Here is a 27,478-nt window from a genome sequence, read left to right on the forward strand (position 1 = left end):
TTTAACATAAGATATTTCTTATTTATGATGATTTGAAAAATAAATAAAATGTCCATTTAATAAATGAAGTAACAGATACTGAGAGGCCCAAGTCATAGAGTTGGCAAATGATAAGTTACAATTCCAACCTATGTCTGTTTAATTCCAAAATTAGAATATTACATTAATCCTATGCTACCTCTCACTATATTCCATATACTCTTGTTTCTCATCACTTAGAAAATGGAAAATATTGACATACTTATTTCTGAATACAGGCCTTGGTTCCAGAATATAAATTCTTGAGCTATTTAACTTGAACTTTAATTTTTCACAAAGTTTCATAGAGTTCATTCTAAAATGTCCTTTATAGCCTGTAAATCGGTCTTTCTCCCACCTACTTTCAAGTTATCTCTTATGTCATCACCGAATAGAACAGATGACTCCCAGAACTATGCCTTAAGCACTCTCAAATTCCCTACTTGAAGTCCTAACAGATTTCACATATTTAACATATCCAAATCAGGACTTTTGATTTCCACATACAATATGCAATTCATCAAGCCTCATGATTTCAACTTCTAAATTATATCCCACACCCCTTGTACGATTCTCCATTTCCACTTTGGCACTTTATTAGCTTTTCTCTACATTATCTTTTTATTATCTTCTCCCTACACTGTTGGGGAAACAGCTTCCTGTTTCCTCAGCTGCTGTTCTTGCCCTCATAGAAAGATAAGGCTTTCTATTCTTATAAAGATTGAGTCTCGGAAATTCACAGGGGTAGTTCTACCCTGTGTCCTATAGAGTCACTATGAGTTTGAATCGACTAAGCTGTGAGCTTGCTTTTTGGTTTGCTCTTGCACTGGAAAACCAAAATACCCTTTAAAATGTAAGCCAAATAACCTATCAAGAGCAGAAACCACCCCACTCCTCTGGCACTTACAGTTAAATCTAAAGCCTGGTGGCCTTTCAGAATCTGGTCCTACTTAACTCTCTGACCTCACCTTGTATTACTTTCCCCATTGACCTCTCAGCTGACTTCAAGCTTGGCACTTGCTCTTACCTCTCTGTGCTTCATCTTCGCCCGGGTCTCTGCTTGGGTGGTTCCTTCTTGTCACCGCTCATAACTAATAGTGCTTCTGCTCAGCGTCTCATATTACTCTCTAAACTATTGCCCTGCTTTATTTTCTACACGGCACTGAAAAATACCTGAAATTATCTTACTGTTTTTATCCATTTCCCATGTTACAATATGAGAGTAAGGACCTCTTTGTCTCACTGTTGCTATATTCCCAGTGTATTTACTGGGTCAGGTATTTATTGAATGAACCAAAACCAAACACAATATAGATTTTGGAAATGCAATTAAAGAAGGCTGTCTTAAAAGCTCACTATTTATAAAAGACTAGAAAGGAAAAACTTATCATCAGATTTTCTATACTATTCATTGTAAAAATAAAAATAGTAAAGTATCTAATTTCACAAAGTAATATAAATATATATTTGAAAGGAAAATTTTATCTTTTCTTCAGTTAGTCTAAGTGGGCATTTTAAATCAACCTACTAAAATTTGCTATTATATCTCCTAGCCAGACAGTAAAATACAAAGAAATTTTGTTTGTATTTTACTGTAGTTTAATAATAAGATTCCCTCTCCCTCAACAACATTAGGCTAGTCAACTTGGAAATGGCTAACTGAAGGCTACCAAAATGCTTATTATTGTTTGGGACTTGGTAAAAATAACTACAAAAGTGAAAGATATTAATTACTTACACTTGGTCCTTTGGTTTCCTGCAGCCATTTAAGAATGTAGGTCAAAGAGAAAGTTGTTTAAAAAATTAAATATACTCTTTATCTCAAAACCCATGAACTTAATAATCAAAGCAAAAACTGGGAGACTTACTTGAATTTAAATTAATACAGAAATAACCTTTCTATTTATTTCAAGTGGTTTGTTTAGAAGGTCTCAAGTTTTCAACTCAATTTTTTCCTAAAGAACTTTAATCAGAAAAAAATCACATATCTAACAATTCACCCATTCAAAGTAGACACTTCAATTTTTTTTTCAATTTTGTTTTTTTAGTACATTCATAGGATTGTGAAAACATCCATTTAATTTTAAAATGAAGTTTGTTGGTTTGATTTCTTTAATTTTATAGTTGTGTTTTTATATAGTCATATTTATATAGTCATTGATAAAATCTGAAAATGTAGAAAACCAGACAGAAGACAGACTACTTCATCTACAGACAAGTACATTAACATGGTGGCGTATCTTTGCCTTTATTTTCCTTTTGTATAGATAGTTTCTGTTTGGGATTTTTTTAAGGTTTTAATGCATGGCAGCAATGTACTATATCATAAATTTTATGTCCATTTTTCCACATCATGATTACATTTTGTACATTACTATAAAAATTTAAATAATAACTAGTGATTAAAACTACTATTTACTAGCCACTGGTACACACAGCGGAGCCCTGGTAGTGTGGCCGTTACAGGTTGGGCTATGATCCACAAGGTCATCATTTTAAAACCACCAGCTGTTCCTCAGGAGAAGGACGGGGCTTTCTACTCCTGTAAAGAGTTACAGTCTTGGAAACTCACAGAGGCAGTTCTACCCTGTCCTATAGGGTCACTATATGTTGACTTGACAGTAGAGGTTTGTATTTTTTGTGTTTGTAATAGCAGGATTTAATATTTAATCCTCTGAGTAATTTAAGAAATTGTTCTCATTTTCCAGTGAGAAAACAGACATATTAAAAGATTAAATATTAGATCCAAGGTCATATAGGTAGTATGTGGTAGGTCAAGCTATTATATAATACTCCAATATCACAATCCATTAATTTACTCAAACATTTCTCTACTGTAGATAGGTAAGCTATTTCTAGAGTTTAAATAAAGCTATATAAATATCTGCTAATTTTCTCTTTTCTAAATATCTTATCCTTAAAACCAAAATCATTCTGCTGAAGGTTTTTGAGATTAAAAAAAAGCTTTATTGACATAATTCACATATCATGCACACTTATGCAGTTAAGGGATATAATAAAAAGTACACAATCATCCCCACAATCAGTTCCAAAACCTGTTGCTTTTTAAGACTCCTGATACATATAGTAAAAATGCCTTCTCCAAGAACTTGCATAGTTGTCAATTATAGGAGCCTTGTCAGTTCTATGTTTAATTTTTAAAATCTTTGTAAAATTTTGCTTTAATTTCCACATTTCTATTACCATAAATGTCGAACTTTTCTTTTTATCTGTGCATCAGTTTCATTTCTTCTTCTGTGAAAAGTCTGACTTCATCTTGAAAATTAAGTTAAGAACTGTTTTAAACCTCAACTGATACTATAAATTAATTTTAAAATACAAAAGTTTCCCTAGATAGTAGGCAGTTAACTGATTAACATTAAAATCTAACACATCTCTCACCAGATATAAAAGTACAATATATTTTTATAATCTTTATGTTGGTTTTTAAGGCCTTAAACAATCTTTCACTTCTTCTCACCCTTAATTATTAAATATTTTCTCTATAAATTACTAAATTTTGCTAGTTTAGAAATTAAGTTTCCTTTCTTTTGCTGAGTAAATAAATATGAGAAAACTTTTCTTAGTGGTCACAAAAGGATATAATAAGGATTTTCTAATAACAAAGAAGCCATTCGGGCTTCTTTAATCATAGGGCGAGCCATGAGTGTTCTTCGTCTCCAATAATGCTAAGGGAAGAAAAGAGGACATAATTAAAGAATCAAACAACCACATCTGATAAGGACAATGTGTTAACACACTATTTATGGATTAAGGTATTAAGTCTTACATGATCTCCTGTTCCAGCAAGATGAATACACACTGGTCTGTATTTGCTGTTCCATTCTTTAGGCACAATAAATTGGAATCTATTTTTTAAAAAGTGAAATTATCATTAAAAGGCTTTTTGAGAATGATGATGGCACAAATGTACAAATGTGCTTGACATGATGGGCATATGTGTGGATTATGATAAGAGTTGTAGAAGCCCCCAATAAAATGATTTTTAAAAGAAAAAAATGGCAAATATGTACAAATATGCTTGATACAATTGATGTATAGATTATTATAAGAGCTGTAGAGCCCCAATAAAATGATCTTTTAATTTTAAAAAAAAGGCTTTCAATAAATTTTAAAAAGTGTTTCATAAACGAAATTAATTGAGAGCAAAGATTATTCAGGATTTGGAAGTTTAAATTCCACTGGACTCATTAAACTTCATTAGGCTTCCAAGATGTGGTTTATCTTTAGACTGCCAAGAAGTGATGACAGTTGGTCTACAGACACCGAGAAAGACAAGACTCTTCCCATAGAGTTGACAGTTCCCTAATCTGGACTTGTAGCCTCCTAAAGTGTGAGAACATAAAGTCCTCCACTGGTGGTGATACATCTGTATGTGACAGAAGTACTGAGAGACTAAGGCACTGTTGTATAAAATCTCCCCCAGGGTAATTTGTTACAGCAGCACTAAGAGAATCGGCTCACTGAAATATTGGCCCGCTTTTTTATCCCCTTATAGGATGTCCCTTCTGTTTTACATTCCCTTAGCAGGTGATACTTTAAAATCAGTATTCTACTCAACTACAGTATTATACAATAAACACTTCAAATGCTAAGCTTATTTTGCATGGACTCCAACAAAAGTAAAGGCAAAGCCACTGCTGCCAAGTTGATCTATATGCTTAGAGACCCTATAGGGCAGAACAGAAACGCTCCATAGGATTTCCAAGGCTGTAAATATTTACAGAATAAGAACAACTCATTTCCCTGTTAGGATGTGGCTGTGGACTCAACCGCTGACCTATCAGTTAGCAGCCCATCACTTAACCTACCGTGCGACCAAGGAAGAAGATGATTTATCAATAGTTCTCTATTGTGAAAAGAAATGACGGAATAGAACACAGATAAGCCCATTTAGGATGGTTTGATTATTATTTATTTACTGCTCATGAAAACTAAAATTTCACTCTCATAATCAAACTAGCAGTGGTAACACTCATCTTCATTTTGTATTTTCAGCACTATTTTTACTGAAATCTGAATGCTTTTGGAGAAATGGAAACATTAACGATTGATTTTAAGTAGCGCTATAGAGACAGTGACTGCCTGGAGAGTTTCGTGAGGAGTCCAGAGGGGCAGCTGGGAGGAGACGGAGAGCTGACTGATGACAATGAGCACAAGAAAGAAGTAAATGTCCTATAATTGATTGTGGAGATGACTGTACAACTCTTTTAATAAGACCGCGCTACTGAATTGTAAGATATGTGAATTATATGCGAGTAAGCGGTTTTTGAAAAGTGAGAAGCCAAAGCACTGCGAAGCAGAACCAGCCAGCAGGCAGCCCTAGAGGAGTCTAGATGCGGTACCATGTGAAGACCATAGAGGACCAAGGAACAGGGCCTCCCCTCAGAGCCAACAGTGAGAAAGCCTCCCCCCAGAGTCAGCATCCTGAATTTGGACTTCTAGCCACCTAACTATGAGAAAATAAATGACTGCTTGTTAAAGCCAATAAGTAAAGAAATAAAATCTTTTTTAGTAGAGTACTGGATCTCTGCCATTATTTGTGGTTTCTACTTGCCATACAACAATGTACAAAGGTCTTAGAAAGTTTGTGCAAAAATACCATTCTTTTTTAATTCCATTCATTCATGAACTTTTTCAAGCCCTCCTGTATTACTAGCTATTAATATGAAAGTTTTACTACAGTACTAATTGCCACCCATTGTGATAAACCACAGGAGGTAGACATGTCTAAGGTCCTCTGGCTTCTCTATTGCCACAGGCAGAAGTCAGATATGCCTCCATGGTCAATCCTTGACCTAGTCTCACACCAACTGTTGTCCCACACCACTGTACATCTGTGCTGGATTTGACAATTCATTGCAATGGTCACAGAACTTACAGACAATATTTACAATTAAGAGGGTTTTTTAGGGATGTTAATAGGTTACCACAAGTCAGGATCCAGTCATTGCTTCCCTTAGTCAGCAGTTAAGTCTCCCTCGAACTCTTAATCTCTCAGGCATGTGGTGCCCTAGGCCTTTGCCTCCATGGGCCAGGAAGACAGCCTGCCTGTCACTGTCCCACAGTTCCAGTCTTGGGCCAGATAAAGAGAAATTACCCCATAGTTTCTGTGCAGCTCATCTGAGTCTCCGTGCCTCAGTCTGTGAGGTATCCGGTCTCGGTAGCCTCTGCCACTTCAGACAGAGATCTTGAATATGCTCTTCCAAGGTGCTCTGGGTTTCTTTCCTCTCTACTGCCGCTTGAAGTCTGGGGTGTTAAGGAAACCTGACCAATCCCCTCTTAAGAGTTATGCATGCCGTATTTGCATAGTCCCACGCAATCATTTGATAGAAGTTGCAGGGATGTGGGTGGAAGAGCCTTATCAATAGTTTCACTCTACCATATCCATAACATATAGGATGTGTCACTAATCAGTTGTCTGTCTAGTTTACACTGTCTTCTCCCAGAGTCTTTTCCACTGTCCCCTAAGTAATGGACACAGGTCACGGGACTGGTTTGGGATGGACTATATAAGGGTAAGGGAATCTGCTTTTGTGGTAATCTGGAATTGGAAGAGAATCTAGATTGTTTCTGTTGCATTTTTGGACATGGAGATTCTGGGGATACTGACAGTTGTTTTTATAAGTTGCGTGAGAGAAAAAAAAAGCTAGCTTACATACCACAAAGACAATGACCAGACAGAAAACAGAAGGGACTATGAAGCATTACAAGTGATTCAGAAAAGGCATTTGATAACATCCTTGCCTGATTAAAAACTCTCGGTAAAATAGGAATAAACGGAAGGTGGGGGAGGGGGGAAATGAGGAGCTGATATCAAGGGCTCAAGTAGAAAGAAAATGTTTTGAGAACGATGATGGCAACATATGTACAAATGTGCTTGACACAATGGATAAATGCATGGATTGTGATTAGAGCTGTAAGAGCCCCCAATAAAAGGATTTTTAAAAATAAATAAATAAAATAGGAATAAAAGGAAAGTCCTTATCATAATAAAAGGCATTAAAAAAAATAAAATAAAAGGCATTTATACAAAACCAACCAACAGCCACCATTGTGTGTGTGTGACTGGGAGACACAGAGAGAAAAACTAAAAACATTCCCCTTGAGAATGGGAACCAGATAAAGATCCCTTTATCCCTGGTCTATTCAATATTGTACTAGAAAGCATAGCTAATGCAATAAGGCATGAAAAAGAAATTAGAGGCATTCAAATTGGTAAAAAAGTAGTAAAAGTATCCCTACTTATACTTGATAGGAGCCTCTATTTAGAAAATTCTCAAGAAAGCTACAGAAAATAATAGATTCAGCAAAGCAGATGAGTATAAAATCAATACAAAAAAATCAGTGGGATTTCATTACATAACAAAGAGAAGTTCGACAAGGAAATCACGAATGCGGTATCATTTACAATAACAACCCCTACAGATAGAAAACTTAGGAACAAATCTAACTAGGGATATAGAATACCTATCCAAAGAAAACTACAAAACACTACTAGAAGAAATCAAAAGAGCCACATGAACAAAACACATATCAGGCTGTTGGACAGAAAGACTTAGCAGTGTAGAGAGACCCATTTCACAACATTAATGTGCATATTGAAATCCTAATCCAAATACCAGCAGCATTCTTTAGTGAAATAGAAAAGTGAATCACCAATTTTATATGTAAAAGAAAGAGACCTGGGATAAGTTGCTAAAGAACAAAAGTAGGAGGCACTGTGCTATCTGATCTCAGATGGTTAACAAACACATGAAGAAACGCTCTAGATCATTAGCCATTAAAAAGATGCAAATCAAAATTACAATGAGATACCATCTCACGCCTACCAAAAATGGCATTGGTCAAAAAAATACACACAGGACAAAAAAACAAACAGCATATGCTGGTGATATGTGGGAAGGCTAGAACTCTTGTAAGCTGTGGTGGAAATGTAAAGTTGTATAATGGAAAGTAGTAGTTGTGCCTCCTTAAAAAGCTAGAAATAGAAATTTCATATGATCCAGCAATACCACTCCTAGGTATATACCCTAAAGAAATAGGAGCGATGGCACAAATAGACATATGCATACTCACGTTCACTGCATCATTATTGAGGACAGCAAAAAAGATGAAAATAACTTAAGTTTTTATCAATGAATGAATGGTCACAGAACATGGTACATACAAACATGGAATATGCTCAGCAACAATGAAGAAGCTTTGAAATATTCTACAATATGAGTGAATTTGGAGGACATTATAAATTAAATAAGTCAGTCACAAAAAGAAAAAATATTGCATGAGACAATCATTTTAACGAAAAACTATTTTTACTACACTTGTTCTTAGCCAAAAGGCTTAGTAAAGATGGGGAAAAACTATTTTAAAAAATACCTCAAAACATTATTTGATGGTTATCAGGATGAGAGGGTGAGAAAGGGAAAATTACTAAGTAGGAAACACATGCTAACAATGGCAAGGGGAAAGGCAATATACAATATGGGGGACATGTCACAGACATGACCAAGGGCAATGAAGATACTGGAAGCAATAGAAGAATAAAGGACAACTAAGATAACTACTGTAATACAAACTATCTTGTAACAATAGTACTAAAAAAACAATTTACAAATGGATACAAAGAGGTATATCACAGAGGTGTGAGAGAGTGTACGGGAGTACACCCACTGCAGACACAGGCTTGGCGGTGACTATTTCTACATACATAATTGTAGGTGCACTATCTATAGAAATAGACAATTGAGCACACAAACAATACAGTCACAGAGCCTCCTTAAATACAACTAAACACCTTGCCATATGAAGTTCCCAGGTTTGAAGAGGAAAAGCAATAGACTTGAGGATCATCTGTGTCAATTGGCACAATATAGTTCATAAAGAGAAATGTTCTACATCCTACTTCGGTGAGTAGTGTCTGCAGTCTTAAAAGCTAGTAAGTGGCCATCGGAGATACAATAATTGGTCTCTTCCTGTCTGAAGCAAAAGAGAACGATGGAAATCAAAGACTCAGGGAGCAATTAGTCATCATGATCTCAACAAGATGGTATCTAGCTACCACTACCTACTGTTCTGAAATCACAACGAGGATTCCAAACAAAGGGGAGAAAAACGTAAAGCAAAGAATTAAATTCACACACACAAAAAGAGGACTTTGTCAGCGGGTTGGCAGCAACAGAAGAAACTCCCAGACAAGGGCCCTAATGAAAGTCACTCTTGAAGACCACCTTTAAGACCACCACAAGGAGGGAGCACTAGAACTGATTGTGATGATGTACATACAACTCTTTTAAAAGCAATTTAGCTATGCACATGAATGATATGTGAATGCTATAGCAGGAACACTACTAAACAAAAAGGAAACCCATGTTGACCAATGGTTGCCATGAGTTGACCAATGGTTGCCATGGGTGAAGGAGGAAGAGTTGTTGCCTAGCGGGCATCAAGTGTGTGTTAACGGTGGTGGAATGATTTGGAAAAGGATATCCATAATGGTTGTACAACACAAAGAATATAATCAACGACACTGAATTTTATATGTAAAAGTTGTTGAATTGGAGAATGTTTTGTTGTGTTTATTTTTGCCACAATTAGAAAAAAAATAATTGCATGAATAACAATGAGTACAAGGAAGAAAATGTTCTAAAATTTGATTGTAATGGACTCTTGATATGATTGAACTATTGAATTGTATGATATGTGGATGAAAACTGTTAAAAATACTCCCATGTGAGTAAATTTATAAATGGTAAAAAGCTCTATAGATTGTACTAATGTCAATGTCCTAGTTTTGATATTGTTCTATTGACAAGATAAGAGCACTGGAGAAGCAGGTAAAGTGTCCATGAGTCTTTCCTGCATTTCTTTGTAACTTTCTCTAAATTTGTAATTATTTCAAAATTAAAAGCTTAAATTAAACATAAAAATCCCCACCCCAAACCACCACTGTCAGCCAAACAACACCTAGGTCCATAAAACAAACAGCAGCACTTGAGAACATGTTCCCTATAACAATCAGTTATGTTAGCTTAACGGACAACAACATGCCCCAAAGCAAAGAAGAGAAGGTAGGAAAGGATAATCGAATTCAGACAAAGGACATGGGAAACCAGGGAGGAAATGGAGAGAGAACTGACACATTGTGGAGAAAACCTATGTTATGGAACACTATATAGAAACTATCAAATGAGAAATTAATTTGCTCTAAAAACTTTTACCTAAAGCATAATTAAAAAAATTAATCTAAAAGGTAACAAAAAAGTGGATTTAGACTTCTCAAACACACATACACACATACTCTGTTATACATATACACATACACATATATGAGGGGGTACCTGCATCCTCCCCCCACCAAAAAAGGAAAATGCTCTGCTGGGTAAAGCTTTCATAGTACGAGCAAATGGCTCTGAGTTAGTGCACCCAGTGGCATGGCCTGGGAAGTTTCTCTCTGGTCACAGTGAATTTTTTCATATAAGCAGTCTTACTTGAACCTCATTTTTTTGGTGATGGCTGATTTAAGAGAACAGCATGCAGCTGTGATTTTTTTTTTTTCCTTCTTGGGGTTGAGGGAGATGCTGCAGGCATGTTGAACACAGCTTACAAGGAAAGTGCTATGGAAAAAATTCAAGTGTCAGAGTGTTTTTTTCATTTCAAGAAAGGTGAAGTGTGGATTGATGACAAACCTCGTTCTGGATGTCCATTAACTTCCCAAATGGAAAAGTCCATGCGAAAATGTCAACTAATTGTACATTTGGAGTTCATTCCACCAGGTCAGACTGTTAATCAAGCTATCTATTTAGAGGTTCTGAAAAGATAATGTAACAGTGTGCGACAAAAAAGGCCTGATTTGTGGCAGACAGGGGACTTGTTTTGCCACCACGACAATTCACCTGTTCATGCAGTCATCTCAATGCACCAGTTTTTGGCTAAAGACTGCATGCCTCTCTTGCCTCAAGCACCTTACTCAGCTGACCATGCTCTGTGAAACTTCTTTTTGTGTCCGTGAATGAACAGGAACATGAAAGGACAGTGAATTGATGACAGAAAAGAGGTGAAGGAAAAAACAAGGGAAGTGCTATCAGTCATTCAAACAGATGAGTTTGAAAAATGTTCCCAAGAATTGAATCACATCTGACAAATGTATTAAGTGTAATGGAGAGTACTTTGAAGGTGATAGGTTTGTTTTGTTAAAAATAATTAATTACATAGCTTGGGGAAAAATTGTTGCTTTTTGGGCACGGAGTGGGGAATATATACATGGCAGCATAAAATAGCTAGCTCCTTAAACTTTCAATAATCAAAATTTTAACTTGCAACTATAGTATTTCCTTAGCTGCATAATTGTTTTGTCTTGGATTCTAGAGTCTAAGAACCAAATATTTCATCCCAGTAATCATTATAAATATTTTAAATGTTCTTTAGTGAGACTAAAGGTGCCCTGGTGGGCTGATAACAACAAGGTCAGCCATTCGAAACCTCCTTGGGGGAAGGATGAGGCTGTTTATTCCTGTAAAGACTTATAGTCTTGGAAACCCACAGGGGCTGTCTAAAGGTTTACTAGGATTCAGGATCAACTCCATAGCTGTGAGGTTGGTGTGTTTGAAGTGTTACTAAAGTGTTATCAATGTACCACAGTAGCAAAGAAAGATAAGACAGAACACAGAATGAGACAATTTATACTATTAAAAATGTAACATTCATAGCTTAAAAAACTAACTAAAATGCTTAATTTTTATCTTATTTAGCTCTATATTTTTGTTTTATGGGTATGGGAGCAGGTTGATATTTTATAGTGGCAATTGCAGAGAAAGCTCAGTGGGAAGAAAAGAAAGACTTCAATTTACAACAACAAAAAAAGCCAACGTTATAGAAAAACAATGAAATCTAAAGAGAGGTAAAATGTGAGCTGAAAGGTGAAGCACAAAATAAGAGATAGCTAATAAGAGAACTGGGTGAATTTTTCTCTAGCGCATAGATAAAATGCCATGGTTACATAAGTTTAAATAATGCCTCGTTTACCTACTGATGTCAAGTTCACTTTTTTCCCCCTTAATAACTTGTTTCTTTTGGCAATATTAAAAAACATTTTTTTGGGAGTCAATCTCAAAAGGCAGACCTATATCTATCTGGAAGGCAAAAGGAAGGCTCAGATTTAAGGAAACTAAATCCTATCACATGAAATGCTATCTTCCCATTCCCCCCACACTCAAAGACCTCCTTCTGCAGCCTCCTACTGATTCTTTTGTACGCTTTCAACCCAGTCTTTGCTCTCCAGAGTACAGATAAAGAAGGGCTATCAACATCTGAGTTAGATGCAAATCAAATACAAAATTAAAAGACAAGTTAATTCTATATGGATGCCTACAATTTGGTTCGACTGAGAACTGATAAGGCACATTATATTACTTTCATAATGGGATTTAGGTAAGTACTGCAGAGAATGGCATAGGGACCACAACTCAGCTCTTCTGGCTGTAACGAGGGAGGAGAATCCAATTCTACAGCAGCCCAGGCTGAGTGGCACAGGAGAGCTCAGACATGCTCCGCTCTCCATCCTTTTCAACTTCTCATAGCTTCACCGACGTGTGGCGACGGCTACACAGAACTCACAGGCAATAGTCATGATTTGGGGCTTTATTAGGAAAGTCAACAGGCTGCTACAAGTCAGGATCAGACCATATTAAGGATAGTCATTTTTCCCTATTAATGCCTCTTCTCTGCCAGCTACATCTCTCTCTGGTCCTCAGTCTCCGAGTCATGTGGTCCCTTAGCCTCTTCTTATGATCTTGGTGTTGTTGTTCATCGGCTTTGCCTCATGATCTCATTTGCTGTAACATCTGGTGCCTCTGCCACTTCAGGAAGGGATTTTGCAGGCATGACACTGGTGGCTCTTCTTTCTTGATGGTCACAGGGATTCTCTGTTCTTGCTTCTGAGATGGCTCTCTCTTTCCCAGAGGAATGGCAAAACCTACCAATTTTTGAGTTAGAGTCCTATGCACTTTATTTATAAAAAATATAGAGTGAAGAAAAAAGTCCTTATGGTAGAGTGGGGCTAAGAATTGAGCTGCTAAGCACAAGGTCAATGGTGTAACCCACCAGTGGCCCCCAGGAAAAGATGAGGCTGTCCATTTCTAAAAAGATTCAAAGTCTCAGAAACAGAAAGGGGCAGTTCTACTCTCTCCTATTAGGAATCAACTCAATGGCAATGACTTTCTGGTTACTGATAGAAAAGCCATAGCAAGTGATTTCACCACTTTACCTATTTCCCAGGACATATGTGGTAGAGTGAAATATCTTAATGGGGCTATTCTATCCATATCTCCAGGCACCCTGGTGGCGTAGTGGTTACAAGGTGGGCTGCTAACTGCAAGGTCAACAGTTTGACATCACCAGCCACTCCATGAGAGAAATATGGGGCTTTCTACCTCTGTAAAGAGTTACAGTCTTAGAAATTCACAGGAAAAAAAAAAAGAAATTCACAGTAGTAAGTTTGGTTTTAAGAAGTCAGAAGCGACAAAGAAGGACCTCTCCCTAGAACAATGTCATGAATTTGTACATCTTTCTCTCAGAGTGGCTGGTGGCTTCAAATTGCTGACCTTGGGCACTACCAGACTCCTTATTTAAAAATCAAGTCTATCAAATTATTATTTGTATCTACTTCATATGATGGATAATTCAGATTTCTAATACACTCACAAAAAGTTTTGGTATGGTGAGTGAAGGGAGACATCAGACAGTGTAAGACATGACAAAATAATAATTATCTATAAATTATCAAGGGTTCATGAGGGAGGGGAGAGCAGGAAGGGAGGAGAAAAATGAGGAGCTGATATCAAGGGCTCAAGTAGAAAGAAAATGTTTTAAGAATGCTGATGGCAAAAAATGTACAAATGTGCTTGACACAATGGATGTATGTATGGATTGTGATAAGAGTTGTATGAGCACCCAATAAAATGATTCAAAAAAAAGTTTTGGCATGTTTCTATAACAGAATAATCCCTTGTTGATTGGAGGATTTTTAAAAGAAGCAGTCTTATTGGAACATGAGCCACTTATCATACAATTCAATAGTTCAGTCATATCAGGAAGAATTCTATAATCAGGAAGAATTCTCTAATCACTATCACAATCAGTTTTAGAACATTTTCTTCTTTCACGTAATCCTTGTTACTAGCTCCTCATCTCCCTCCAATCTCCCCTGCCATAGCCCCCAAGAAGAATTTTTCGCACACGCAAACAACAGGTCTGTTGGCACAGAGGTTAAACACCTGAAATGCTAAAATAAATGTTGGTAGTTTGAATCACCAGCTGTTTGCATTACAGCCTTGGGAATCCAGTTATACTCTGTCCTGTAGTGCTGCTATGAGTCAGAAGCAACTTGTGACAATGGGTTGGTTTATTTTTTAGATAATATGAAATAACAATGTAATGTACTGGTAATTACACACACACACACACACACACACACACACACTCAAATCATTTTATTGGGGGCTCGTACAACTCTTATCACAATCCATCCATCCATCCATGTGTCAAGCACATTTGTTGCCATCATCATTCTCAAAACATTTTCTTTCTACTTGAGCCCTTGGTATCAGCTCCTCATTTTCCCCCTCCCTCCCCATGAATTCTTGATAATTTATAAATTATGATTATTTTCTCATGTCTTACACTGGTATTATATTTTTTTAATGAACACAAACAACTTACTACTTTAATTAACAGTCTGAATAAACATCCATACCTTGCAATAACAGATTCAATTGGCATGATATCTGGCACATAGTGGGCCATGGGAGAAACAAAGTGTCCATCTAGGATCTTACAGTCTGACTGCTCTTCAATCTAAATGAAAAACAAAATCAAGATGTATGTATGTAAGTTAGGATTCCTTGAACTCTTACAGATGTTTTTCTTCCTTTTATCTTTCATTTTTGGCACAATCAGCCTCTTTTAAAAAATTATTATTAATTAGGTTTTTCTTTCAAAAAGTTCTATTCATTAAAAATATTTTTCAGTACCTCTAAGAATCCTTTTGCCCTCACTGATTTATAAACACATGATTTCACCTATACACAGTTCGTTTTCCTCTACATTCTTTACTATAGTCTAGGTGAGAAAATAAACTATAAGTAATTGTCATTTATACATTGAGATATAATAACTTAAAACAAAATAGAATAATTTAATAATATGCAATATAGAAATAATCACAAGAAAAACGTATGAACAAATTATAATAACAATTTATCACAATCAAATAAAGGTTGACATTAATATGCTGGAATGGATCCCTATGAGGCAACTGAATTATCTAATGATACATATCAGTAGATTAACTAAAGAAAACTGAGTTATTTACATATCTAGAAAAGGCATTTGCTAACAATTACGCTAACTTTTCTCTCAATTAGTTATGTCTTTAAAATAAGGACAGAGAATTCAAAGGGTTTCAGGGCAAGCTATTGGGAAGTTTTTAAGTATCTGGAATAAAAATATTATCTGAAATGTAAACCCCTAAATTCACAACAAAAAGTTAAAAAGATGGGGAGGCGGGTGAGGGGAGACGCCGGGGAGTGTAAGATAAGATATAATAATTATTTATAAACTATCAAGGGACCAGGGGTGGGATCGGGGAGGGAGGAGGATGGGGGGGAAAAAAAGGGAAACCGAGCTGATTCCAGGAACCCAAGTGGAAGGTGAATTATGAGAGTGATGAGTGCAACGAATGTATAAGGGTGCTTTGCTCATGTGATGTATGTACAGATTGTGATAAGAGCCTTATGAGCCCCAATAAAAAGATTTTAAAAAAAGTTAAAAAGAAATATTTCAGATCAATAATCAAAATAAAACACCTGGTATATTTACCAGAATTGGAAACAAACTCATCTGTGGATGACATATATACATCTATTTAAAAAAGAAAATTTAAGCCAATTTGCTAGTTGTGCCAATGCCATTATTGTATAATCCACATTTTTGCAAATTGCCTAAAAGGGAATTTTATTATGCACTAATTTTAACACAAGTCTTTACTATCCTTTATGTATATTTCTGAACCAATACCATCATGTCATGCTATGACACTCTTCCCATTGCCGCCGAGGGTTTCCCATTTCTGTCCATCCACCTTTCTGGCCCTTTCTTGACCCTTGACCTCTGCTTGTAGGCAAATGTGGCCTTTAGATCATGTATGGTTGGTTTTCTGAGGAGCACACTCTTCACTGGTGTTACCGTGCACTTACATTGTTTGGGCAGAAGGTGACCTCGGGGAGTGAGTTTGGATCTACGTCTGAAGGATGACTATGGCCACACTTTTGTGGTTTCCATCAGCCTGTATTAGATAAATAAATCCGGCCTTTTAAATAAATTTTTGTCTTTGTTCTATGTTATTCTCCCACTCTGTCTTCCTGCCCCTAAAAATAGAAGTCTGGTGGCACAGTGGGTTAAACACTGGCTGCTAATTGAAAGGTCAACAGTTCAAACCCTCCAGCTGCTGCATGATAGGAAGATATGGAACCTGCTTCTTTAAAGATCTACATTCCTGGCAGCCCTACCGGGCAGTTCTGTTCTGTCCTCTCAGGCACTATGATTAAGAATTAGCTCCACAACTATGGTAATGTTTTGGTTTGGTTTTGAGCCTAAAGATATAAAACGAGGTTCAGAAAGATCCAACTCTACTTTCCTGTATTTAGGAATATACTAACTATCTCTCTGCTCAAATATATGAGGAGGCTTTAAAAAGTCCATTGAAAAATGGAATTAAAAGATAATAGAATTTTTCCACTTTTTGATGCTTCCCTATTCATGAATGTAGTTACTATAAAGCATCTGCTTAGAGTATAAATCAAAATCTTTAATTGCTAAATGGAAAATCCATACCACTCTCATGTTTTAATGTTTATTATTATTTTACTCAATATTTGATCTAATTTTGACATATATTTGTATTTAACCAGAATTTCCATAATTATGTTTCTTTCTTTTGAATACCTTATCAATGTAGACTGGATAATCACTTGAAACCAGATGCTGACATCTTTCTCGATTTCCAATCATCTTTCTGAATTCAAATAGTCTATCATGGGCAAGGAGAAAGCAAAAGAAAATGTTATATTTTTATACCCACTTATTGAGATTGAAGAAAAATGACCCAAATTAGTTAATTTAGTCTATAAGGCATGTTAAAATTTAATTTTAATCATTACAGAAAATAAATTTAGACCTCCCTGACCCCAATTGTATTATCTCAGAGAATTATGGGAAATAACATTAATCAGAAAGTAATGAACACGTATAACTCTCAAAATTTAAGAAACCAATCCTGAAAATTCATCATCTTAATCTAGATTTTTCCATGAGCATTGCTGTATGTCTCAGTTGTGTGTGTGTATTAAAAAACCCAAACTCAATGCCATCAAGTCAATTCCAACTCATGGCAACTCCATAGGACAAGGTATAACTGTCCCCCCCTTAAAAAAAATCATTTTAATGGGGTCTCATACAACTCTTATCACAATCCACACATACATCCACTGTGTCCAGCACATTTGCATATTCATTGCCCTCCTCATTCTCAAAACATTTGCTCTCCACTTAAGCCCCTGGCATCAGCTCATTTTTCCCCCTCTCCCCGCTGCCCCCCTCCTCATGAACCCTTCACAATTTATAAATTATTATTATTGTGTCACCTCTTATACTGTCCAACGTCTCCCTTCACCCACTTCTCCGCTGTCTGTCCCCCAGAGAAGAGGTGAGATGTAGATGCTTGTACCCTGTGCCCCATCTCTCCCCCACCCTCCCACCTTTTGGGTTTTGACACTAACTCCTGAAGGAAGCAGAAGCCTCATCCTTTTCCTGTGAAGCAGCCAGTAGTTCAAACTGCAAGCTTTGCGTCTCATGGCTCAGCTTGTAAATACTAGGCCACAAGAGCTCCCCAGTGTTATAGCCATTATAAGTTCTTACTACCTGAAAAAACAGACTTTCTGGAAATCATACAAAACTGTAATCAACTTAATAACTTATGATGCTGAAAATCTAGTTGATATTTCTGAATTTTTGTTTGAAAAATGGGATTATTTGAAAAATACTCAAGGATGAGGCTTTCTACTCTCATGAAGAATTACAATCTAAAAAAAAAAAAAGAACGATAGTCTCGGAAACCCACAGTCTCAATTCTACCCTGTCCTTACAAGGTTGCTATGAGGCAGAATTGAGTTTGGCAGTGAGTTTGGAGTTTTGTTGCTAAAACTTATGAAAAGTAATAGGAAATAATCTTTACAAAAATAATTTAATGCTTAATTTGTCAGAAAATCTCTTAATGTGAGTAAATAATGTTATAAGTAAAATAAAATTTTAACATTCTGTAAAATGCATTTCCCAAAGCTAGGTAGCTGCAAACATGTGCAAAATGTGTGTGAAAATTAAAGTATAGAAAAAAAAATAAAATTTTAATACATTTACTAGAAAAAAATCAGACAAAGAAGTTCAGGGAAAAGAATGCTTACCTTTTGAGATCTTCTGGCCTTCCCCATCCTCTGATAAAAAGCTTTGTGAGAAGCAGTCTCCGGTATAGAACATCTAACTTGCTCACACCCATTAGAAGTTATCAATCATCTATGAAACATAATTTCAAATGACTTTAAAATTATTTTATTTTTAGCAAAACTGCAAGTTTCTGAAGCTATCAGATTACTTTAATACTGACAGTGAACTCTGAATTTAATCCTGAGTAAAATAAGATAGGGAAAATTAGAATTAAGATGAAAAAGTAAAAGCAGAGCCCTGAGGGATTCTCAATGTACTAGATGCTGTAAGGCAAGATTTTATCTTCTGCCAGTTGACTTACAGGAAGTACCCAATTATTTGTTGAACAACAATAAGAGTGGCTAACACTTATGTAAGTATTATACAGTAAAACCTGTGAAAGCTAGAATCTGGGTAAGGTAGAAGCCTGTCAGAAAAAGAAAATCCAAATATTTCCCATGAAAACAAGTGATAGAAATGTGTTAAGACTATACTGTTGAATGTACTTTTCCAGAGATGGAAAACTTGGGAGACTCATAAAAACAAAGCAATGTTGTTGAGTTCCGGGTCTTACAGATTTTACTATACAGTACTAGGTTTTATGCCAGATACTAAGCACTACTTGTAAATATGCACATTCTCATAAAAGTGAGAATGCTTTGTGTCAATTTTATAGATTTGACAAGAGCAGTACAAAGACAGTTAATTTATTCACCTAAAGTCATACAGCTAGTGGGAGGCAGAGCTAAGATTCAACCCCAGGTAAAGGGCACAAAGATTCTCTGCTATTATATGCTATTTCAGTATACTGATTACTCATTGGGCTGTGGTCCATATGGTCAGCAGTTTAAAATCAACAGCAGGCAGCTTTACAGGAGAAAGACTGGGCTTTCTACTGCTGTAAACAATTACAGTCTTGGAAACCCACAGCAGGTGGCTGTGAGTCAGCATTAGCTCAAAGGCAGTGAGTTTTTCTGAGTGTACTGGAGGTTTCTTTGAGTGGTACAAACACTGGTGATGTAATTTGCTCTAATTAAAAAGTTGGAGGTTCAAGTCCAAAAAAATCAGACACCGAGAAGAGATCTATTCTGATATACCTAGGGTTGCCATGAGCTTGAATCAACATGATGCCAAATGTTTTAATAAATTACACTACTGTAAATGGAAGGCGAAAGAGTTAATCAGGAGTATCACTCACCTACCATTTATGTACCTTTCCCCCAACTTCCTAAAGACTTTAAAGATCTACCTCTATATTTTCACAAAGAATGCTATAGTTTTGATTTGAACACAAAATCTGATTCAAGTCTAAGCTTTATTCTTAGACAACACTTTAAAATTTTGCATTTTTATCAATGTGTCTTAATAAGTACGTAGGAGTCCGTGTGCCACACGGGCTAAGTATTGGGCTGGTAAGTAGAAGGATGGTGGTTCAAACCTATCAGATCCTCTGCTGAAGAAAGATGAGGTTGCCTGCTGCGTTCTGTCATATGGAGTTGCTAGGAGTCAAAATTGACTAAGTGGTGGTGGACTTGGTTTGGGAACCAGTACTAACAATTTATATTTTTGCTTTTCAACAAATTACAAGTCTAACTTAATGATCTTCATTTGCATAGGTGTATAATCAACTGGGAGGATAGTTTAAATTGTTTTTGTGCGTGGGCAGGTAAAAACAAATAATTCATATCGTCCCTCACAATCCCTAGGGCCAAGAATAGCATTTACTTGTTAGGCAATACAATCACAGATTATTAAATATGAAGGAATTTCAAATTGTTCAGGGAAAATGGGTATTTTTTAATATCACCCACTTTACACACTATCCTATTTCCACGTACTATTCAATTACATTAATTGTTTTGGTTCTTTGATAAATTTGATAAAAGAAAATAAAACATTTGCCATTTTAACCATTTTATGTATACAATTCAGTAATATTAATTACATTTATAAGGTCATATAATCATCACTATTCTAAAATTTTCGTCATCCTTTAATGAAACTAATTCTGCTTAAGTATTAACTCCTTCTCTTATTCCCACCGGCTCCTGGTAACAAGGAATGAACTTATATCTTTATGCTTATGCCTAATTGTTGTTGTTGCTGAGTTGCTTCCCACTTAAAGCTACCTATGTACAACTGAACAAAACACTACTAGGTGCTGCACCACCCTCATCAGTCTGTTTGAGCCTACTGTTTGCAGTACTTTGTCAACCCACCTCAATGAGGGTTTTCTTCTTTTTCACTGCTCTTCCTCCTTACTAAGCAGGGTGTTTGTTTCCAGGGACACCTGATGATAGCACGTCCGAAATAGTGGACTCCTTGATTCCAATGAGCATTCTGGCTACATGTCCTACAAGAGGTTTGTTAGTTCTTCTGGCAGTCTATGGGGCTTTCAATATTCTTTGCCAGTACCACAATCAAAATACATTGCTTCATGTTCGGTCTTCTTTATTCAATGTCCAATTTTCACAGGCATAGGAGACAACTGAAAATACCATGGCAGGTATACCCTAGTCCTCAAAGTGACATCCTTGCTTTACAACACATTAGAGTGCAACTGATTCATCATGTACGTTAATTTCTTGACTACTCTTCTATGAACATTGAGGATCTAAGCAAGATGAAATCCTTGGCAACTTCAATTTTTCTGTTTTTAATCATCATATTGTTGACTGATCTAGTTGTGAGGATTTTTATTTTCCTTACACTGAGTTGAACTCCACAGTGAAGGCTGCAGCCCTTGATCTTTATCAACAAATGCTTTAAGTCCTCCTCACTTTCAGGAAGCAAGGGAGTGACATGCATATCACAGATTGTTAATAAGGATCTCCACTGAGTTCTCCTAAGAGTCCAGCTTCTCAGATTATTGGCTCAGCATATATGAGACAGGGCAAGGGAGAGAAGGTGGAGATATAGAGAGAGCATGTGGGGAGTCCACACACTATCTTGGGATTATATTTTCCAGAACCTCTTGCTGGAGTAATTTTCCAAAGAATCTCTCACGTGAATGCTTTAAGAGTCAGTGTATAACTCACTCTCACTTCCATGAAGTCAATTCTGACACGTAGAGCAGGGGAATAACTAAGGAGACTGGCCAGGTTGGCTGGGAAGTTTTTCTTCCTCCTATGAGTTTTTTTATAAGTCCTGATGGCATAGTTGGTTACCTAGGAGTAAAGCTGCTGAATCATATGGTGGAGTACAGTGAATTATTTAAAAGGACTCATCTAGGCAGTCTTTGTAATCCCCACCAAATGATTTTTTTTCCTGATGGTTCTGGATAAGAGAGTCTGGAGAAAGACACTAATAGGATTACAGGATTCAACTGAAGGACTGCTAACGGGATTGAGATGGCCATCCTGTGCATAAAATGAGCCATCTCAGAAGAAGGAAATGGAGATTTCACTACTAGCAAGGGAGAAGAGTCAGGAGTGGAGTGTATATTTTGTACTCTGATATCCTTGTGCATTGAACCACCTTAACTTAGGAGCCACAACTTTGACACCACAAGGGCAGCATCAGCAACAGAACCAAGAGCCTGAGCATAAGACAGTGGTGGGATTCTCAGTCTAGAGAAATAAAGCTCAGCATCTCATGCTGAAGTTTATGAAGAAGTCACAGACCCAAAAGAACTTTGTAACACAGCATGGGCCCATGAGGTCAAAGACCAGTGAGGGGCCTGCCTGCAGGCACAATTACAAGAGGATGTCTTGTTTCAATATTGTATCCTGTTAACTTGCCCAATAAATAATAACTCTGTAATTGTGATTATTGTCTGTGAGTTGTGTATGGACATTGTAATGAATTATGAAGCCTATCTGAAAAGTAGAGAGTGCTGTAGGAGGGGCAGGTGGTGTCAGGATACATAAGGTTGGTGGATGGAAACTTGTCTCCCCTCAGCCTCATAGATACTGGGCGTGGGCAGGCGATGCTGATAATGGTGATCTTTACCATTTCCCTTTGTGAAGTTAGAAGAGATCAGGAACCACCTCAAAGTTTGTTTTCACATGACAATTCCACGTTTAACTTTTTGAGGCGCTACCATGCTGTTTTGCCCAGCAGCTACGCCATTTTACAATTTGACCAGCAATGCATAGGGGTTCTAATATCTCCACATTGCCATTCTCCAATTTTCTAATAAGCATCATAGGAGAAATGGAATGGTATCTCAGAGACTTTGACTGACATTTCCTTGCTAAGAAATGTTTCTATCTTCTTGCTATTGCGAACAGTGCTGCTAAGAACAAGGGCTCGCATAGATCTGCTCCTTCTATGTTCTTTATGTCATGGTATATGGGCCACATGGTATTTATAGTCACAAATGTCTGAAAAAGCGCTACCTGCTTTCCACTATGAATGTACAGCAGTGTATGAGGGTTCCAATTCCTCTGCACCACTCCCCACCCCTCCCATGGCATTTGTTTTCTGCTTTTCAAAAAAATTTTGCTGTCAATGCTGGGTGAGGTGGCGTATCATCACTGTTTTGATTTGTGTGTTATGCCAGATTGAACAGAAAAACAAATACAGCAGTACTCATATATGTGAGAGAGCTTTATACAAAAAAGTAATTAAATATCAAGAAAATATTCCAGCCCAGTCCAACTCAAGTCCAAAAGTCTGCCACTAGTCCATAAGTCTCTCTTCAGACTCATGCAGCCACATGCAATGATGCAGAATGCAGGAATCACAGGCTCGTGGGTCCAAAATCGTGTGGATCCAATGGTGGTGGATGCATCACAGGGCTCCAGCAGCTCGCACGGTGGCTAGCAAGCAGAAAGTTGAATGCAGAGGTCTGACCTTCAGAGAGCTATAAATCTCGGTCACACTTCCAAGTGAGGTCATCAGGCTGCAACCTGATTGACAGTCTAAACTCTACTTCTATACTTTCATACATCTTAAATTTGACATGAAATTGTGTGACTACCACAATTTGCATCTCCCTGAGGACTACTGATCATAAGCTTCTTCATGTGTTTTTTTGGCCACCTGAATGTCTTCTTTGGTAAACTGCTCATGTCCTCTGCCTATTTTAAAATTGGGTTATTGATATTGTTCCTGTTGAGGTGTTTCAGTTTTGTTCAAATAGGTTGTAGAGATTTAGTCCTTGTCTGATATGTCATTGCCAAAAATTTGTTCCCAGTCTGTGATCTCATTTCACTTTTTTGGTGAAGCCTTTTCATGTACATGCCTTACTTTTAAGAAGTCTCAGTCACCTCTTTTGTTTCCTGCTGTGCATTTTTAATTGTTTAGTAGTGTGTTTATGCCACATATTCCTTATTATTTATGTTTAGTTCTAGGTTTACATTTAGGTCTCTACTTTCTCCTGAATTCATTTTTGTACAGAATGAAGTATGGGTTCTGTTTCAATACTCTGCAAATGGAAATCCAATTCTGCAAGCACCATTTTTGAAGTGATTTCTTTTCCCCATTTAATGTGTTTTGGCCTTTTGCCAAAAATCAGTTATCTGTAGGTGAATAAATTCATTTCTGGGTTCTCTATTCAGTTTCTTTGGTCTACATATATGCCATTGTACCAGTATTAGTCTGTTTTGATTACATAGTAGGTTTTGTGATATGGCAATTCCATGTGAGAGGCTTCCTACTTTGTCCTTTAGTTGCGCTTTGCTTATCCTGTGTCTCTTTCCTTTCCATATAAAATTGATTAGTTGTTCTAACTCTTTGAAGAATGAAACAGGAATCTCGGGGAGGGGGAAAAATCAGGAGCCTATATTACAGGCTCAAGTAGAAGGCAAATATTTTGAGAATGATGATGGAAACGAATGTACATATGTGCTTGACACAATGGATGGATGTATGGATTGTGATAAGAAATGTATGAGCCCCCAATAAAATGATTAAAAAAAAAAGAAACAGGAATCTAGATTAGAATTGCAATATATACATAACTTGTAGTATTGATATTTTTATAATATTAGGTTTTCTCAGACATCTTCTTCCACATATGTATATCTCTTTTGGTTTCTTGTAGTGTAGTAACCCACCATAATGAACCCAAATGTAACCATGATGTAGTAGTCAATTTAGATGTAGCCATCTTAACAATGAATCATACTCTACTATTCGCCTGAGTGTAGCCATGTTGTATTGGCTCAAGTAGGGTCATTTTGCAACTACTGCAATCCTCCTCTAACTGCTGCTTTTGGTAACTGCTGAGCTGTTGTCATATATTTTTGAAATTGTTGATGATATTTAGATAATAAGAAATAAATTGAATTCATATATGTGTGTGTATATATATATATGAATGAGGAAATTCAAACTAGAACAATGATGGAGTGTAATTGGACATTTAGCTTAACTTCAGTTAAAAGTGAATGTTCCCTATTATTAAATGGAATGAAAATGTAAAAACCATTCTTAACTAACATACATACAAAATCAGGTAGTTATTACCCATGCTGCAGTTTGCTCATCACTGAACTAGAAAATCAAATTATAGGTATGCCACGCTCGACAAGATGGATTGACACAGTACATGCAACAATGGCCTCCAACAGAACAATTGAGACTGATGCAGGACCAGGTGGTGTTTCATTCTGTTGTATTTAGAGTTGCTCTAAGTTAGAACTGATTCAATGGCACCCAACAATGTCACAAATATCACCACAATGTCACAGATGTAAAGATACAACTATGAAACAGTACTGTTATAAAAATTCTTATCTATATCTCACAACAAAACCATTGCTATTACAGATTCTGCCTCATGAGCCTATGAGTAGAACTGCCTGTGGGAGAGTGAAATTTAATGTGGCTCTTCTACCCAAGTCTCTGCAACTCCCACCAAATGACTGGGTGGGACTGTGCAAATGGAACATGTGTAACATTAATAGAAGGGATTCATCAGTTTTTGTTACCGCCCACTGCCACCCGTGGTCTGGATGGATGAGTTTTTTTTTTTTTGAAGCAGCAGTAGAAAAGAGAGGAACACTAAGACCCTTAGAAGAGCCCATTCCATTCAAGATCTCTGTCTGAAGGGGTGGAGGCTGCCGAGCCCTGATACTTCACAGACTGTGGCATAGAGACTCAGGGGAGGAGCACCGTGACTGTGGGGTAATTTCTCCTTATCTGGCCTGAGACTACTATTGAACTTGGTACACAGTGACAGGCAGGCTGCCTTCCTGGCCCACGGAGGAAAAGGGCAAAGGGCCAGATGGCCAAGAGACAAAGAACCAGAGAAAGACTTGGTGGCTGGCTGAAGAGACCAATGGCAGTTTGCTGAACCTAACTTGTGGTAACTTATTAACTTCCCTAATTTGTTGTCAGGTGCCATCAAGTCAGCTCCAATTCATCTCCATGCACAACAGAACTGGTTCTGCACTATCCTCACAAATTTTTCTTATATTTGAGCCCACCAATGCAGCTACTGTGTCAACCCATTTCCTTGAGGAGCTTCCACTTTTTCGTTGCCTCTTTGAGGTTTTCATCTGTTTTGCTTCGATATTGTTGGGTTTTTGTTTTTTAATGTTTTTCTGTATATAAGATCCAGAATAGGTACATCTAAAGAGACAGGAGCTGGACTGATGGCTCCTTGGGGGCGTGGCAGGGGAGGTTGGGGAGGCAGGGGAGGAACGACTAAGGATGAGTGCAAGAATAAGCACAATGTTTTAAAATTGATTGTGGTGATGCTGGTACAGCTCTTCTTGATGTGACTTGTGTGGTGTGTGAATTATATGCCAATAAAACGGTTTTTAAATAAAAGAGTTACAGTCTCAGGGGAAAAAAAGCATGATCTATGAGTTCTATGTGGCAGCAAACCCAGCATAGATTTCGAGTAGTGTGGGAGGAACGGTTAGTGTCAGAATAGGTTGAGAAGAATGGAACATGAAGGTTTATCTATAGACTCCTGCTTCGTAACAATATGGAAGCCAGAGGATGTCAGGATAGATATAAAATTAGTGTTCTTTCTAAATTAACCACCACTTATTTAATGAGCAATACTAGTCTGCTTGCCTTCTTAAATTGTTGAATTATGGCCAGAAGCTTAGGTGGAGAGCAAATGTTTTGAGAATGATGAGGGCAATGAGTATACAAATGTGCTTTACACAATTGATGTATGTATGGATTGTGATAAGAGTTGTATGAGAGCTCCTAATAAAATGATTTTTTAAATTGTTGAATAATGAGTGTTTATAAAAATTTTAAAGGGGAAAAACCTGATGCTTTCTTTTTCTCTTGGTAACTTACTCATAGGCAGCAGTACCTGACTTTCCATGGAATAACTTCTGGTTGAGTTGCAGTCTAACAACTTTGTGGTACTGTAAATCAAGTCAAACACCTTTTTTGTTGTGATAAAAGTCAAGTATCATTTTTGTTTCCTTATTAGTGCCTTTTATTGTAAATATTTTTATAAATTTGATTTTTGTCGTTGAGGAATTGATACATTACATATAAGCATACAGGTATATTTTAATACATATGTACATAAAAATACATATATCATTAAAAAGCAGTTGTATATTCAGTTAATCAAAATTCTAATATATCTTAAATCTGGGACTACTAAAACACAAAGCTAGTATCATTCTCTTCAATTAGACAGCTGTATTACCTTAAATCTTTGAGGGTGTCACTAAAGCCTTTAAATACAAGAATTTGAAGAACAAATATCAGAAATCTAGTTTAGTTCCCTCTATTGCTCCTACCTTTCCTTGGCAACAAAGATAGTTTCCCAAGAATTCCTAAGTGGAACAGTAGAAGCTAAGTATATTATCTATCCCTACGTAACAAATGACAGCAAAGCATGGCTTTAAATAACACACATTTATTATCTCATAAGTTTTCTGGGTCAGGAGTCTACACATTACCAGAGTGAGTTTTCTGCTCCAGTGTCTTACCTAGCTATCAACAAACTGCAATATACAGAATGACACAACCTTGCTTG

General features: G+C 36.8%; 1 protein-coding gene across 5 annotated transcripts in view; it reads right to left on the minus strand.

The window, feature by feature from the left end:
- Nucleotides 1-27,478, minus strand: part of ABHD18 (abhydrolase domain containing 18) — a 59,524-nt gene that overhangs the window by 15,213 nt on the left and 16,833 nt on the right. For 2 of the 5 annotated variants that reach the window (XM_075543825.1, XM_075543824.1), the window contains exons 2-7: nt 18,555-18,663; nt 17,041-17,125; nt 14,792-14,892; nt 3,809-3,887; nt 3,621-3,707; nt 1,757-1,782 (exon numbers count right to left, since the gene is read on the minus strand). In XM_075543825.1, coding sequence (XP_075399940.1) covers nt 1,757-1,782; nt 3,621-3,707; nt 3,809-3,887; nt 14,792-14,892; nt 17,041-17,125; nt 18,555-18,646 — 470 coding nt within the window. In that variant the 5' untranslated portion in view covers nt 18,647-18,663. Of the gene's footprint in view, nt 1-1,756; nt 1,783-3,620; nt 3,708-3,808; nt 3,888-14,791; nt 14,897-17,040; nt 17,126-18,554; nt 18,664-27,478 lie in introns of those variants that run through there. The other 3 variants (XM_075543827.1, XM_075543826.1, XM_075543828.1) reach the window with 2 other exon arrangements.

Source organism: Tenrec ecaudatus, chromosome 3 (assembly GCF_050624435.1).
Source record: "Tenrec ecaudatus isolate mTenEca1 chromosome 3, mTenEca1.hap1, whole genome shotgun sequence".
Lineage (NCBI taxonomy): Eukaryota > Metazoa > Chordata > Mammalia > Afrosoricida > Tenrecidae > Tenrec > Tenrec ecaudatus.